This window comes from Fusarium subglutinans, assembly GCF_013396075.1.
Source record: "Fusarium subglutinans strain NRRL 66333 chromosome Unknown NRRL66333_c0000236, whole genome shotgun sequence".
Lineage (NCBI taxonomy): Eukaryota > Fungi > Ascomycota > Sordariomycetes > Hypocreales > Nectriaceae > Fusarium > Fusarium subglutinans.
In genome coordinates this window covers 54,733-67,587 of record NW_023502299.1, presented here as the reverse complement: position 1 = coordinate 67,587, position 12,855 = coordinate 54,733, and the positions used below count along the sequence as shown (strand labels likewise).

At 48.2% G+C, this 12,855-nt stretch overlaps 4 protein-coding genes across 4 annotated transcripts; 2 read left to right on the top strand and 2 right to left on the bottom strand.

The window, feature by feature from the left end:
* Positions 1 to 265: 265 nt before the first annotated feature.
* FSUBG_11836 (Ras-like G) lies at positions 266 to 1,567 on the top strand (the record flags this gene model as incomplete). The annotated part of the gene is made up of 3 exons (XM_036676561.1): positions 266 to 498; positions 551 to 652; positions 706 to 1,567. 3 exons carry the CDS (start codon positions 266 to 268, stop codon positions 1,565 to 1,567), a joined length of 1,197 nt encoding a protein of 398 aa, XP_036532703.1.
* A 724-nt stretch (positions 1,568 to 2,291) lies between these two features.
* FSUBG_11835 (cyclosome APC subunit Cut20 Apc4) lies at positions 2,292 to 4,363 on the bottom strand (the record flags this gene model as incomplete). The annotated part of the gene is made up of 4 exons (XM_036676560.1): positions 2,292 to 3,083; positions 3,135 to 3,708; positions 3,766 to 4,078; positions 4,132 to 4,363. 4 exons carry the CDS (start codon positions 4,361 to 4,363, stop codon positions 2,292 to 2,294), a joined length of 1,911 nt encoding a protein of 636 aa, XP_036532702.1.
* Positions 4,364 to 4,932: 569 nt separating this feature from the next.
* Positions 4,933 to 6,716, bottom strand: FSUBG_11834 (coatomer delta subunit (delta-coat); the record flags this gene model as incomplete). Its single annotated transcript, XM_036676559.1, has 5 exons — positions 4,933 to 5,022; positions 5,076 to 5,880; positions 5,931 to 6,160; positions 6,214 to 6,657; positions 6,714 to 6,716. The coding sequence occupies 5 exons, from the start codon at positions 6,714 to 6,716 to the stop codon at positions 4,933 to 4,935; spliced, it is 1,572 nt and encodes a 523-aa protein (XP_036532701.1).
* A 777-nt stretch (positions 6,717 to 7,493) lies between these two features.
* On the top strand, positions 7,494 to 10,067 carry FSUBG_11833 (uncharacterized protein; the record flags this gene model as incomplete). The annotated part of the gene is made up of 3 exons (XM_036676558.1): positions 7,494 to 8,693; positions 8,746 to 9,991; positions 10,045 to 10,067. The coding sequence occupies 3 exons, from the start codon at positions 7,494 to 7,496 to the stop codon at positions 10,065 to 10,067; spliced, it is 2,469 nt and encodes an 822-aa protein (XP_036532700.1).
* Positions 10,068 to 12,855: the final 2,788 nt, after the last annotated feature.

Genomic DNA, 12,855 nt, shown 5'->3' with positions numbered 1-12,855 from the left:
GTATCAGGTGCTGCCAGTTGGCGGGTATTTCATGTCCCTGTCCGTCAGTGCCCTTTATACCAACCACTGATAGCTCGCCATCTTGATTCGACATAACGAAAGGGGACAATAAAAGGAGATGAATCCTCAGGACAGTGTTGCTGTATATCAAGTGACATGAGCAATCCCGTATCCAGTTCACTCAGATCCAAGAACCCATAACCATAACCCAATACCCTCAATCGTCAAACTACCCCCTCTCCATTGCCATCGTACAAGCCCCAAAATGTCACTCAGTCCTCCAATTTATAATCTTGCGCGCTCCTTTGATGAGGCAGATGATACATCTGCCAGCGGAACAAGTCCAGCCCAGCTAAATCTTCAACGTCTTTTTGAACAGTCAATTAGCGGAGCTCCGGCATCTAAAAAGGATGCACAAAAACCTGCCGCCCCCGGACCCAATTCTGTTGGCGCAGCTCCTAAGGGGAAGCCGCGTTTATTACTGATGGGTCAACGAAGGTATGATATGCGCGGGAGAAGAGACCGGACGTCAGCTAACAGTATGTCACAGGAGCGGAAAGTCATCCATCTCTAGTGTAGTCTTCCACAAGCTGCCCCCGAACGAGACTCTATTCCTTGAATCAACGGCTAGAATTCAAAAGGACTCCATGGCGTTAGTGCTAGCAATACTCTGGCCGTGATAACCATAAACTCATAATTGCATAGGTCATTCATGGATTTCCAAGTCTGGGACTTCCCAGGTCAGATCGACGTCTTTGAGAACCCAGGATTCGATATTGAGGCCATCTTCAGCGAGATTGGAGCCCTCATCTGGGTCATCGACGCCCAGGATGACTACCTCGAAGCAGTCATGCGCCTTAATACCACGATCCTTTTTCTTCAGCGAACGTACCCCAACATCAATATCGAGGTCTTCATCCACAAGGTTGACGGCCTCTCAGATGACTACAAGCTCGATATTCAGCGCGACATCACCATCCGTATCCAAGATGAGTTGTCAGACCACGGCTTTGAGAACGCCCCTGTCACCTTCCACCTAACATCCATTTACAACCATTCTATTTTCGAGGCTTTTAGCAAGGTTATCCAGAAGCTCATTCCTCGCCTCGGAACGCTGGAATCCATGCTTACCAACCTCTGCCGCACGTGCCGTTTCGAGAAGGCTTACCTCTTTGACGTGCTCACAAAGATCTATATCGCCACTGACAGCGCAACTGCTGATATGGCGAGCTACGAGATCTGCAGTGATTACATTGATGTCATCATTGATATAACTGAGGTCTATGGTACCTGGCAGCGCAGTGATGAGGGGCGGCGTCGTCTGGAGGGTGAACCTTGGAGCGCGCCTATCGATAAACAGATTGGCTGCAACACTGCAGAAAGCTGTCTTGTCCTACACGACGGAAACAAGCCCATCATGCTGCGTGAAGTAGATCGTTATCTGGCCCTTGTTGCTATTATGAAGGAGGACTCGTACGATAGCATGCCCCTGGTGAACATGAACGTTGAGGCCGTTGTTGAGGGATTAACCGAATTCTTCAATATCACTAAGCCTCGGCAGCAGTAACTCGACTGCCACGAGTGAAAAGGGGGGGAGGGGGCAGTTCATATTTCTGTTCTACCTTGTAAATTACTTAAGCTAGCGTCCTTGTCAACACCTGTTTTTGAGAGTCCATGACGCCGGGTTCGGCTTCCCTTCGAAATTCTCCCATTTCTACCTTGATTTTAATGGAAGTGAACCGTGTGACAGCTTGAGCTACTGAAAAGTATATGTTTTGATAGTGGTGCGATTACTCTCAACAACGCAGACTCTCTGGGGCATGTCGCCCCTGACATTATTCCTGTCGTTAACCTCCATACGCAATGGCCTAGACACTGACTTCTCAGGAAAAGAGCAGGCCACAAATCCATCAACTGATACGCAAGGTGTCTCACTAAGCCTGGTGGGATCATATTCGGCATATGTAAGCCTTTCTGCTCGGATAGGTACGCAGACAACTTGCGGCCCGGTATCTTTTTGCAACATTAGCATCATACTTGTTGCATAAAGAAACTTCCCATTGGCTCACCTTGACTGTTACTTAGTATGACAAGTGTTTCGTCGTCGAGGAACTTCAAATCAATCAATGTACGTGAGCCAAGATCGATACGACAACTTTTTGGCGGCCTATTGGTACTGATGCCATTGATAATATCGATGCGGACGGAGAATATTTGAACTTCTATCTGTTAGCAAGAATAGCTCTTCGGGCCATATAACAGGGCTCGCCTCACCTTCGCTTTTAACCTCTTTAGATGCTAAAGCAGTAACCACATTTGTTTCCTAGTTCGATGTCAGTAAATAGTTGAGTCGCACAAAGAGGTTCAAGCACCTTGTTCTTTGATTTGCTCATCCTCATATCTCTACGTGACACCACACGACCAGCTGAGAGTCTAACTGGGTTTCCAAGTCGAACGCTACGCTTCTTTGCCTCTGCAATGCCCTTGAATGTACGATTCGCCCAGGTTGTGGCATACGATACAAGAAATTCGACACGTGGGAGAGCTTTCATGCTGGGCTGCCCGTTCTCCCACTTTCCCAACGCCTGATCAAGGACATGAAGCAGAGTCGGACCACCTTCTATGTGTGCCCAGTCTGCTTCATAGTCTTCTCTGGTCATTTCGTCAAAGAATAGCCTAAGCGGGCTATCGATTAGATAATTCTCAATATAACTCAGGACCTTTGCAATGTCCATGGTTGCCTCCTTTTCCGTGAGTTCCTCGCTCACGGAGCTAGAAGAGGCAAGCCGGTCGATTTGGAAGCGAAGCCATGTTGAGAACGCGGTGAAGCTATCAAGTTCGTCCATGACGTTCATCAATACTTTGTGACCGATGAGCTGAAGACATTGGACAATATCCATCAAGCGACTAGTTTGCTGGAGAGTGAATCCGATGTCATCACGGGTGTCATGAAATTGAGCCAAGCTCCGTAGTCTACTTAGGATGATTGCACAGCGATCAAGAGCTGGGAGGAAGTTCTCGTGGACCAAATTTCTGAGTCCCTCCAAGCCAGAGACTACTGCTTTATCCCATCGTTTATGGCCCTGCAGAATTTAGCCAATATCACGAGAAGCCTGAATTCCCAAGTCACTTACTCGTTCTGCCAGACTTTCTACCAACCACTCGCGTACAGGCTCGAAGGCGTGACCTGTCACTGCCAAATGGTAAAGAGCAGGGACAATACTTCGGGGCCCAGTCTCGAGATTTTCGAGATCGCCTTCAATACTTCGCAGAAATCTTGTGGGAAGCTCACGCGTGTTTCGCCATTCGACCTGCATATGAAGTTGTGCTTGCTTCAGATATCTCAGTAGCTTTTGAAGAGTGGTTAGCTTGGAGGCAAGGAGAGAAAGGTTGATAGGGTGGGATGAGATGAATGGAAGGTCGATGGGCACCAGGTGCACCTCTTCTGGCTCTTCTGTTTTGTCTGCAACTAGTAAAGCCTGGGTTGATATATGTGGGTGCGATGCATGAAGAATTAGCTGTGAGCTTGATGAACTGATCCGAGGGCACTGAAAGCTGCCGATGATGAAAGAATCGTATATGCTCAGCTGAAGTTGGCCATCGCTGGTCCCAATAATCATAACGCTGACTTGATCATACTCCTCTGGCTTCGGGGGCTGGAAGAGGAAGTCTATACCGGTTCTCAACGTGAAAACCAAAGCATCTTCTCTGTGAGGGGATTGTTAGTATGTATGCTGGGTTCGACCGTGGAAGCTGAGAATATACCCTGAGCCGGCACTACTGCTGGGAAGAGGGCTGATCTTGGGTAATGCTGTGTCAACCTCGAGGAAAGTCAGTTCACGAGGAAGATCCAACGGAAGTCCATCCCCATTGCGCGTTGAATATTCACCGAGGCCATCCTTCAGAGCTTGGGATACGGCGCTGGAGCTCTTCCCAGTGATACTGCTACTCGCCCATCCAATGTGCGTGATCTTGCTCCCTGGAGATTCGCCAACTTTGATATGATGAGCTGCCTTGTTGTTCTCGAGCCCCATCAATCGCACAAAGCCGTCACTCCACCCGACTGCAAGAAATTGGCCTACGATGATTAGATGAGTAGTTTTCTCCATCATGGAATATTTGCTTACTGACCATCAGACCTCCAAGTAACTGCCTGCGCGTCTGGTGCCTTTTGGCCCGGCGCACCAACTTGGTGGATCTTGGAAACAACCTGACCAGGAGGTCTATAAACAAGTATGTTTTTGTCCACTGGGTCCCAAGTTGCTGAGAGATCTAGCGTCGGGCAGCTCACAGGGTACCCATCAGGTGCTCTGTCTCGGTACTCAGTCGCGCTGAAGGGCGCAAGTTGGTTTCGCTGCGACATGTTTATCTGCGGCGTTGACACAGGCCATGAGAGGTAATTTTAGAGGACTTCCAACATCCCTATGAGCTGCAAACTAGTATCACTTTTCGTGTTGCTTGGAGAGTGCAATGTCGTATGCAAGTTGCGATCGAGCAACAACAAGCCCACAGGGAGGATTTAGTGAGTATGGACCGTGCAGCAGTGAGTAACTCGCACTATATGGCCTAGGCACGATATAATATGCAGTGAGGAAGAAAAAAACATCGAGGAGGCCATGACAAAGCTGATGAATACAAATACATCGATCTTGTGTCTCAACTTCCCAACAACATTCACTAGGTATTGCGTGCGTAATGGTTATCTGTATGGAAGCTTATTTCGTGTCAATCAATAATGACGAACAACGGCCGCTTATTAGCAAAATGACCAAAACACGAAACATCAATTGTCGTTGCGCCATTAGGTTCTAAACCGCCAAGACACTCCTACTAATGCCTATCTCCAGCTCTACTCAAATACATATCCCTATCCTTTTATAGAGTAAATTCGCCCAGAAGCTGTTCCTAAACCGAAAGACTTTTGGGTTCCGTCTATTCTACCAAGAAGTTGTCTGCGTGAGACTTGATCTCCTTGGAAAATGTCACTTCCTCTTCTTCTTCCAAAAGAGACGCGGAGTGAACCTGTGAAATGGTTAGCATGATACTCAAGTATGCAGGTCGGGATAGGGACTTACGTCAACGTCAATGTATGGTGTGCTCTTGTTGAAGCGAACCGTCATAGGGAAGAAGTCATTCTCATCACCGGACTCGGCCTCGAACTCGAATGAGCCATTGGGGTTCTCCTCGTCCACGTTGCCAATTGTCCACTCGAGAGCGTCGCCAGACACATCATAGGTAGCATCGAAGCTTGAAACAACAGGCTCGCTACCTGCATAGGGAATAACGACACTAACATCGTTCAGAGCATCGCTGCCGGTCAATTCGTACTCGACCGTTATGTTGTACTTGGCCCCCTCCTTGTTGATCCAGACAGTAAAGGTAATTGGGCATGCGCTGGCGTCATCAACCTTGGGAGAAGCCCTCCATCGCAGAACACCAACGGCGTTGTTGACCGGGAAGCCACGTGCAGTGTTGCTCATCTGGATGATCTTGGAACCGTTGAACAGATTTCGGTCAACGTTGGGGTGTGTACGAAACTGTACGCCATGCGACGCAACAGCTTGGAGGCCAAGCTTGATCTTTGTCAGGCTAGGGTCTGAAATGCGGAGAACGAGATCACCACTGATGGCTAGGGAGTTGACAGCACCCTCACGAGACAACTTGGCCGAGATAGTCTCTGAAATAGTGACGTGGATAGCATCGCGATCAAGGGTTGACGAGAAGCGAGGTTCGGCGGCTTCAGCATGCTGGACGGGTGCGGGTGCAACAAGAGGTGAATCGTCGATTTCGCCTCCCATGTCACCTCGTACTCGCTCGAACATGTCAGTTGTCTTGGACTTCTTACCCAATTGCATACCCTTGGCCTTAGGAGCCAACGGTCTTGAAAGTGTTAGCCAATTGTATTCCAGAACACTGTAAGTGCCACTTACTTGCTGAAGGACTTGTTCTTCTCCGCCTCGTATGAGTCGTAGGTGCTGGTATTGGATTGCGAAGGGGGGTTGTATGAGGGATAGGAAGGACTTCTGGGCATACCACCGCTGCTACCCATTCCCCCCATGCCGCCCATAGCTCCGCGACCACTGCGAGCAGCATCCTTGCGTTGCATCTCGAGCTGTTTCGCCTTTCGTTTTCGCTCCTCGGTGGCCTCCAACTCTTTGTTCTATGCAGGTGTAAGTATGTGTCTGCGATGGAGGTTCCAATGGAACTTCTTACCCTTGCGATAATCTCTTGGATGCGCTCCTCATGACTCTCCATGTCAAGGAAGGTCTTGATTTGGCTAATGGTCAAGTTCTCACGGTAGCCGAGAGTGACAAGCTCGTCAAAAGCACTGAGCAATTCGTAGGCATTCTTGACGATTTCGCGCTCGTCGAGGCTCTTGCATGTGCTGGTAACTACCTGGGCAAACAGGTGTAGGGAGTCAATGTCCTGGAGAATGTTGGACTGTCGATTGGTGATGAGAACCATGTAGAGCTCGTCGAGGGGCTGGTAAACGAATCGAACGTTATCTTGCTCGACGGTTGTGTGCTGCGTACCGCTATCGGCAAGTTTGGGAAACGAGGCGAGGAGGGCTTCTATGCGCGATCGTGGCATCTCTCGGAACTGTCTCGAGAGGACAGCTTTCCCTCCACGGGTGCAAATCGAAGCCGCAAGGACGACCTAGGGAGCATGAGTACATGATGTAAGCAGGGGTGATAGTGGTAGATGTTGCGCACCATCTTGGCGGACTAATTCGAGCAGATGTTTCTTGATTGCGATGAGAGTTGCAAGTTGTTGAATGCTCGTCCCCTGGATGTTAGATAGAGCGGGCCAATATTCAAGTCGGTGGGAGGTGCAGGAGCCTGAAGAGGTACGTACCCCTCTTACGGCCACCTGGAAGCCAGGAGCCCAGGAGCTGTTGCTACGAACCTAGTGGAAGGGAAAGAACAGCACGGCCCAGCAGCCAGCTACCCCACGCTAGCTCTTTTTAGGTAAGCTTCAGCCTCTTGCCTCCCTGACACTCACCTCACCTCAGCCTTTCTGGGTCCCACTGCTTAATCACCAACGAAATTCATTCTTAGAGAGCTTGCCTGCCTAGTCCATATACTCTCCTCAACTTCCACCTTAACAAAGGCTCCCTATTTTACGTTTTTCTTTCACGGACAAGCCAAAATAAAAACTCCAGCACTGTAGGAACGGCGCGCGTGGGAGTTCTTCGTTTTTATCAAACACACTCACCAACCTGGATCAAATGTCGCATACCAGCCCAAATTACATTTCTAGCCAAGCTTGGTCTTTGTCTGTTTGATTCAAACCACCACATTTACGATTTCATCCCGACGCGCGCAAGCTGCCACCCTTCGGCACGTAAATTTCCCTCAATACCTCAATTCTGTCTGCTTTCAACGCGTTGAGCACTCGATTTCTCCTCACAGCAACTCTCTTTCACGTAAATCGACCCGAAGCACCGGCTCTGAAGAAGCCAAACAAAATCCTAAGACATGACGGAGATCGAAATGGACATTGATATGACCAAGCCAATCTTGGACGGTAAAAGTGAGGACGATCTCATCGACTTCGATACCGACATGGTTGATTCCAATCATGACCTGCAAAAGAAAGATGACAACTTGGAGAGCATGGATAGAGAAATGCAAGAAGATGAGGACGCTGTGAATCATGAAGCCTACGAGACGAACGGCATCACGGGCGAGGATGTGGACTTCGACCTACATGATGTCGAGGATACGACAAACAGCCCCGAACATGTGGGTTCTGAAGTGATTGAGGCTCCTGAGCTTGGGACTCAGGGATCGATACAAACAGCTCAGTCACCCAACGAAGACGTGCCAAAAAGCGAAGAGAATGTAGACATTCTGGATGAAATAATCGTTCGTGGCGATGCGGTGTCTGACGATCATGCATCTGCGCATGAGATTGATTATGAATTTGAGGACAATGCAGCACCAGAAGACTCGCATGAAGATGAGAAAACAGCTGCCGCAATCCATGCAACAAGGTCTGATCTAAACGAAGCAGTCGGTGCAGCTGAAGAGCAAGATGATCACGAACCTGAGAATGATGCTACTGCAACCGGACAAGAGTTTTCTGATCACACTGGAGACGAGAATGACATATCAAGCCACAATGATCAAAATGAGCCTCACGATCCTAAGGACAAAGAAGAAGATCAGTCTGATTATGAGGTTGTGACTGGTGAAGCTGAAGTCGAGGATGCCACGGAAGATGAGTTCAGCGGTGAGAATACCCACGCATCCGGTGATAACGACGAAATACACGATGGAGAAGTTGCGAATAGTCATGAAGAAACCACTACCTTGACATCAGGGCAAAATGAAGAAACAGCCGAAGCTGTCGAGGAAGCTGAAGATCAGGATTACGACGTGGGTGAACATGTCGCAGATGCAAATGACGAACGCGCAGCCACTGATACGGATCATGTGGATCACTCAGCTACTGGAGAAGATTTGAATGAGAAGACAGATGAGGGCTTTCCTGCTATAACGGTACAGTATAAAGGAGACGAATTTCCTATGTTCTCCACCACCACCCATGGTTTCTTTGCCGATACCTCGGTTCTTGATGAGCCACTTGAGAAGTTGATTTCTGGCCTTCGGAGTGAGCTTGAAAATGAGATTGCCGAGGATGATGATTTGGTACTCCAGGTCGATGAGCTTGGCCTCGAACTTGTTGAGGTGAGAAAAGGTTTTGAGCTATATCAAGAATGCGCTAACATTTTTGAAACAGACAACCCAAGGCGAGACCATGTCGAACGTTACACTCCGTCAAATTCTAGAAATTTTCGACCTTCTTGTCAAGAACCAGGACCCAGATGGCTCACGCCCACTGTATGCCTATCTTTTTACTAAACCCAACGCAGAAAAGCGCTTCGAGTATCTCGTCGAGAGTGCTACGGCAGGGAAGGGGCTTGATGAAGTTATCCATCTCTTCGAGACTCCCATGACTGCTGGAACTAGTATGCTGGAAACAGCTGCGACTATCGATGGCGTTCACGAGGAACTGGACGAGTTCGACAGCCCAATTGATGACGAACATCACAGCGACATAGATGAAGCAGAAAACGAGGATGAATATCTGGAAGACGAACATGCGAACCCCAATGCCATTGGCTCTGAGGGTCAAGAGTTCAAAGACCAGGAAGTCGATGGCCATGATGAAGATGATCGAGACAATATCAATGTTGCAACCGAAACTCAGATTGAGATATCAGTCAATGCTTCTGCCGTTGATTTGGAGGACCCGGAGGACCCGGAGACCGCCGTTGACAGCCTTACGGCTGTCGATGAAGATGGCCTTGAGCAAAATGGTAAAACGACCTCATTCTCTTCCACTTTCCTCTCTTGCTATTACCCCGACTTCTGCCTATGTGCCCCCTGTGTGGCGGAGTATGTCGAAGATCATAATAAAGATGAAGCAGAATTCCGGAAAACTGTCAAGCGCAACTACGGAACCATGCAAATTCTTTCACCCGAAGTACAATATCTCCGTTTCCGTCAACCCAAACATCACCGCTCCCTGTCTGACTTCAGCACAACGTATTCTTTCAATAATACTGACGAATTTACTCCAGCACGAGCTGACAGCGAGATTGACCCATTTGCCAATTTCGAGTTAAACGAAGAAGCCGAGGAAGCCGAGTTCGATGGAGATGTCGCTCCTGAAGAGAATATGGAGACCCAGGATGAGGTCAATGCTGATGCGGAGCCAGAGTCACTCCATGCTCAAACTAATGACACGAGCACTACAGCCACTCTTCAAGAGGAGGAGGAAGCGTCCTCTTTCAACGTTGACCTCGGAGTGGCCTCTGCAACAGTAGAGATAGCCGAGAAAAGGAGGACCGACGGCGACGACCTGGACGAAATCGACTGGAGAGATGAACATGAACCAAAAGAGCAAGCACCAAGCACTCCTTCGGCTACTGGTAAACGAGCCCGTGGTGATGGCGATGATGTAAATGCAGAGGATGAGCAAGGTGCGTTAAGGAGGATCCTCAGCTAAGTTGCAATGTTGACTAATGTTATTCAGATGCCAAGCGCCGTCGTCCTTGAATGATTTCGCCTCCAAACTAACCGCAACATTCTCCAATATCGCCAAACAGCCCCCTCTTCAATAACTAAAATTCAACAGCTGCCGGTAATATGATGCCCAGTGGCTATCTGAACTCGACAGTCAGGTCCTTGACCTGTGTCGTTGTTCTTAACGCTATTGTCGCAGAAGTTTTCCTGGTGGTAAGAATGCAACATGTTCTAAGCGACACAATATGGGTCACATACACCCATACCAGCGGATTCTGGGTAGGTAAGAATGAATCCACATCTACTAATTCTGTAGGGAAAAGAAAGGTCTTATGCGTTTCTGCATTTTATGAGATCGAGCTTGACTCCGGCCATCGACAACATAGTCGTTTGTTTTGTTTTGTTTTGTTTCACACCCGATTGTTGATGACGCAAGTGTCGATACCCTTTCCGCTTTCTTTCAAAATAATAATATAAGAACAAAATGCACGATCCTGGTTGGTAAGAGAACAGATGGATTAGCTCTGGTTCTGTATGATATGGTTCGTGGGATGGAATGAGGCGTTGGCGGCTGGACCGGAGGGAAAACTCAAAGCTGTGAACGGTGCTTGGAGTTGAAGTTATAGTGAAGGGTGGGAGATAGTTGCGACGGACAGCATTTCTGATGTGGATCTATACTCTACCTATCCGTACTTACCTACCTACACTTTAGGTAGTCGGGGGCGGGCTACTTGTAGCAACCAATATAAGCCTTCTACTGGGTTAGGTGGCCATTGAAGGCGTTTGGTGTAGGGTCCTGGACAGTCTTTAGGTGATTCACTTGATGAGAGCACTATTTTGAGATCTGGTCGCTAAGATTCTATAAATACTGTGATCTGGATTATCATGATAATCATGGCGAAGGGGTTTGGCCAGGTAGTAATCGCCAAACAGAAACAGATGATCGAAACACTTTAGTGATGAGCATTGATCCCTATAAGTTATTAACTTGTTTCCAGCGCCGAGTCACCCGTAGCATTAAAGGGCGTCATGGATCCCTGTTGGAAGGTGTCGGCTATGTTAGGGGTTGATTAAGTTGAGCGCTAAGAGTGTCGATCAGGAACAAGATGAAGAGTAGGGTTGATGTGTTAATAATAGCCCACAATATCAGCCCAAGTTGTATTTTCGAATTCATTCATTCAGTCATTCAGTTACGGCGAGATATTATCCGCCATAACAATATATTTGTTGCAGTTTCTCGTAACTGCTTCAGTGAAAGATAACTTATGGAACGTGGCTCAGACACCGAAAACTATTAAATGTGGCGCACGGGAGGCGCTGTTGAGAAGTTCTCGATCTTTGTTACAGCGGAGCGAGCGAGGCACTACCGAACTGCGGATGCTAAAAAAAAACATTTCTCCCCCCCCCCCAAAAAAAAATCAAGGACTGTTTGGAGCTTAAGATGCGGGATGCTGACGTGGACGAGGACAGGTAGCGGGACAAGGACGAACTTGATGGGCTGGAAATGGAGACGAGGCCAGGGGTTAAAGCCGAAAGATGGCGAGTAAGAAGCAGATGATGAGAAGCAAGGGGCTTATCGTCCGTCCCCCTTGAATCAAGCAGTCGGAAGCGCTAAGTTAGTAATGGAAGTGAATTGAGTGTACAGGGGCAGGGAGTAAAAGTTTACGAGCATCACCAGAGTCGTGTATCTGATACTCCGTACCAGTACTTGCTTGGTTTGTATCTAATAGAAACTTACAAACTACTAATATGAGTTCTAACTTTAGTAGGTATGCATGAGAAACCTGGAGGTCCTTTCCAAAGAAACTGACGAGAGTAACGATATTCTGGGGAACTAAGCAATACGGCAATCCCACTGACATAACAGGTACGTATTTGCTTATTTGAAGTAAATGTGATATTGGGGAATATCATGCAACCTAAGTGTCTGTTGTAGCTGATAGCTGCATGCCCAGCGTACTTGTGTGCGTGTCAGTATTAGTTCAGGGGTGAGAACCACTCGCACCCATCAGATCGTATCGTGTTTTGCTGTGGTTGTGTCGTATCGTGCCGTCTAAGCCTCGGCTTTAGCATCTGAGAACAGGACAATATGTATGGTAAGGTAGTACTTCAAAAATCAGCGGAAGTTATTAGGCAACCCAATGCAATTGCAGTGTTTCGACGCTCGTGTCTGTGCCGAGTTTCCCTAAAGTTGCCGTATTTCAGTGGTTTGTTTTATTTACGGGCTGCTAGTCACTAGTTTCTCGGAGACTCTTGGATAAAATAACTGGATCGTGGAATGAAGTGTCGTCAGATGCAAGAAAGAAAAAAAAGTGCAGGCATTCAGGCACTTGACCTTGGGCAGGATCCCCACCTCAGGGCACCTCTTTTTGAGTCCTGAGGGCTCTGAAGTGTTAGTGAGTCAAGGGGAGAAAAGAAAATTCAGGACCTTGACCTTGAGAGAGAAAATACTTGGGCAAGCTTGGCCCAAGCTTAGGGGACTCTTTGCTGAGTTTAATTTGGCATCCTATCTCAGGGTCCGATGTTTTCTTGCTCTCTGAGCTGAGTCTACCTTAGTGAGTCTAAGTTGTAACGCCAGGGTCATGGACCTGACGCCAGGGGGTAGTGGATGGATCCATTGTCCTCTGTTGGCGCCCTCTCTTGAAACCTCTTGAACTTTACTGTGCCTGATTCAGCTGGCGGTACTTGTCAGCGCACTATAATCTCACCTCTGCCCAGGTACCTCAGCCTTTTCTGCTTCTCCACTGCTGGTTTTGTCCAAGCCTCCCGTAGCCTGTAGCTAGCAGGCCCCTGTCTGGTCTCGTTGGGTCTGATCTGGCCT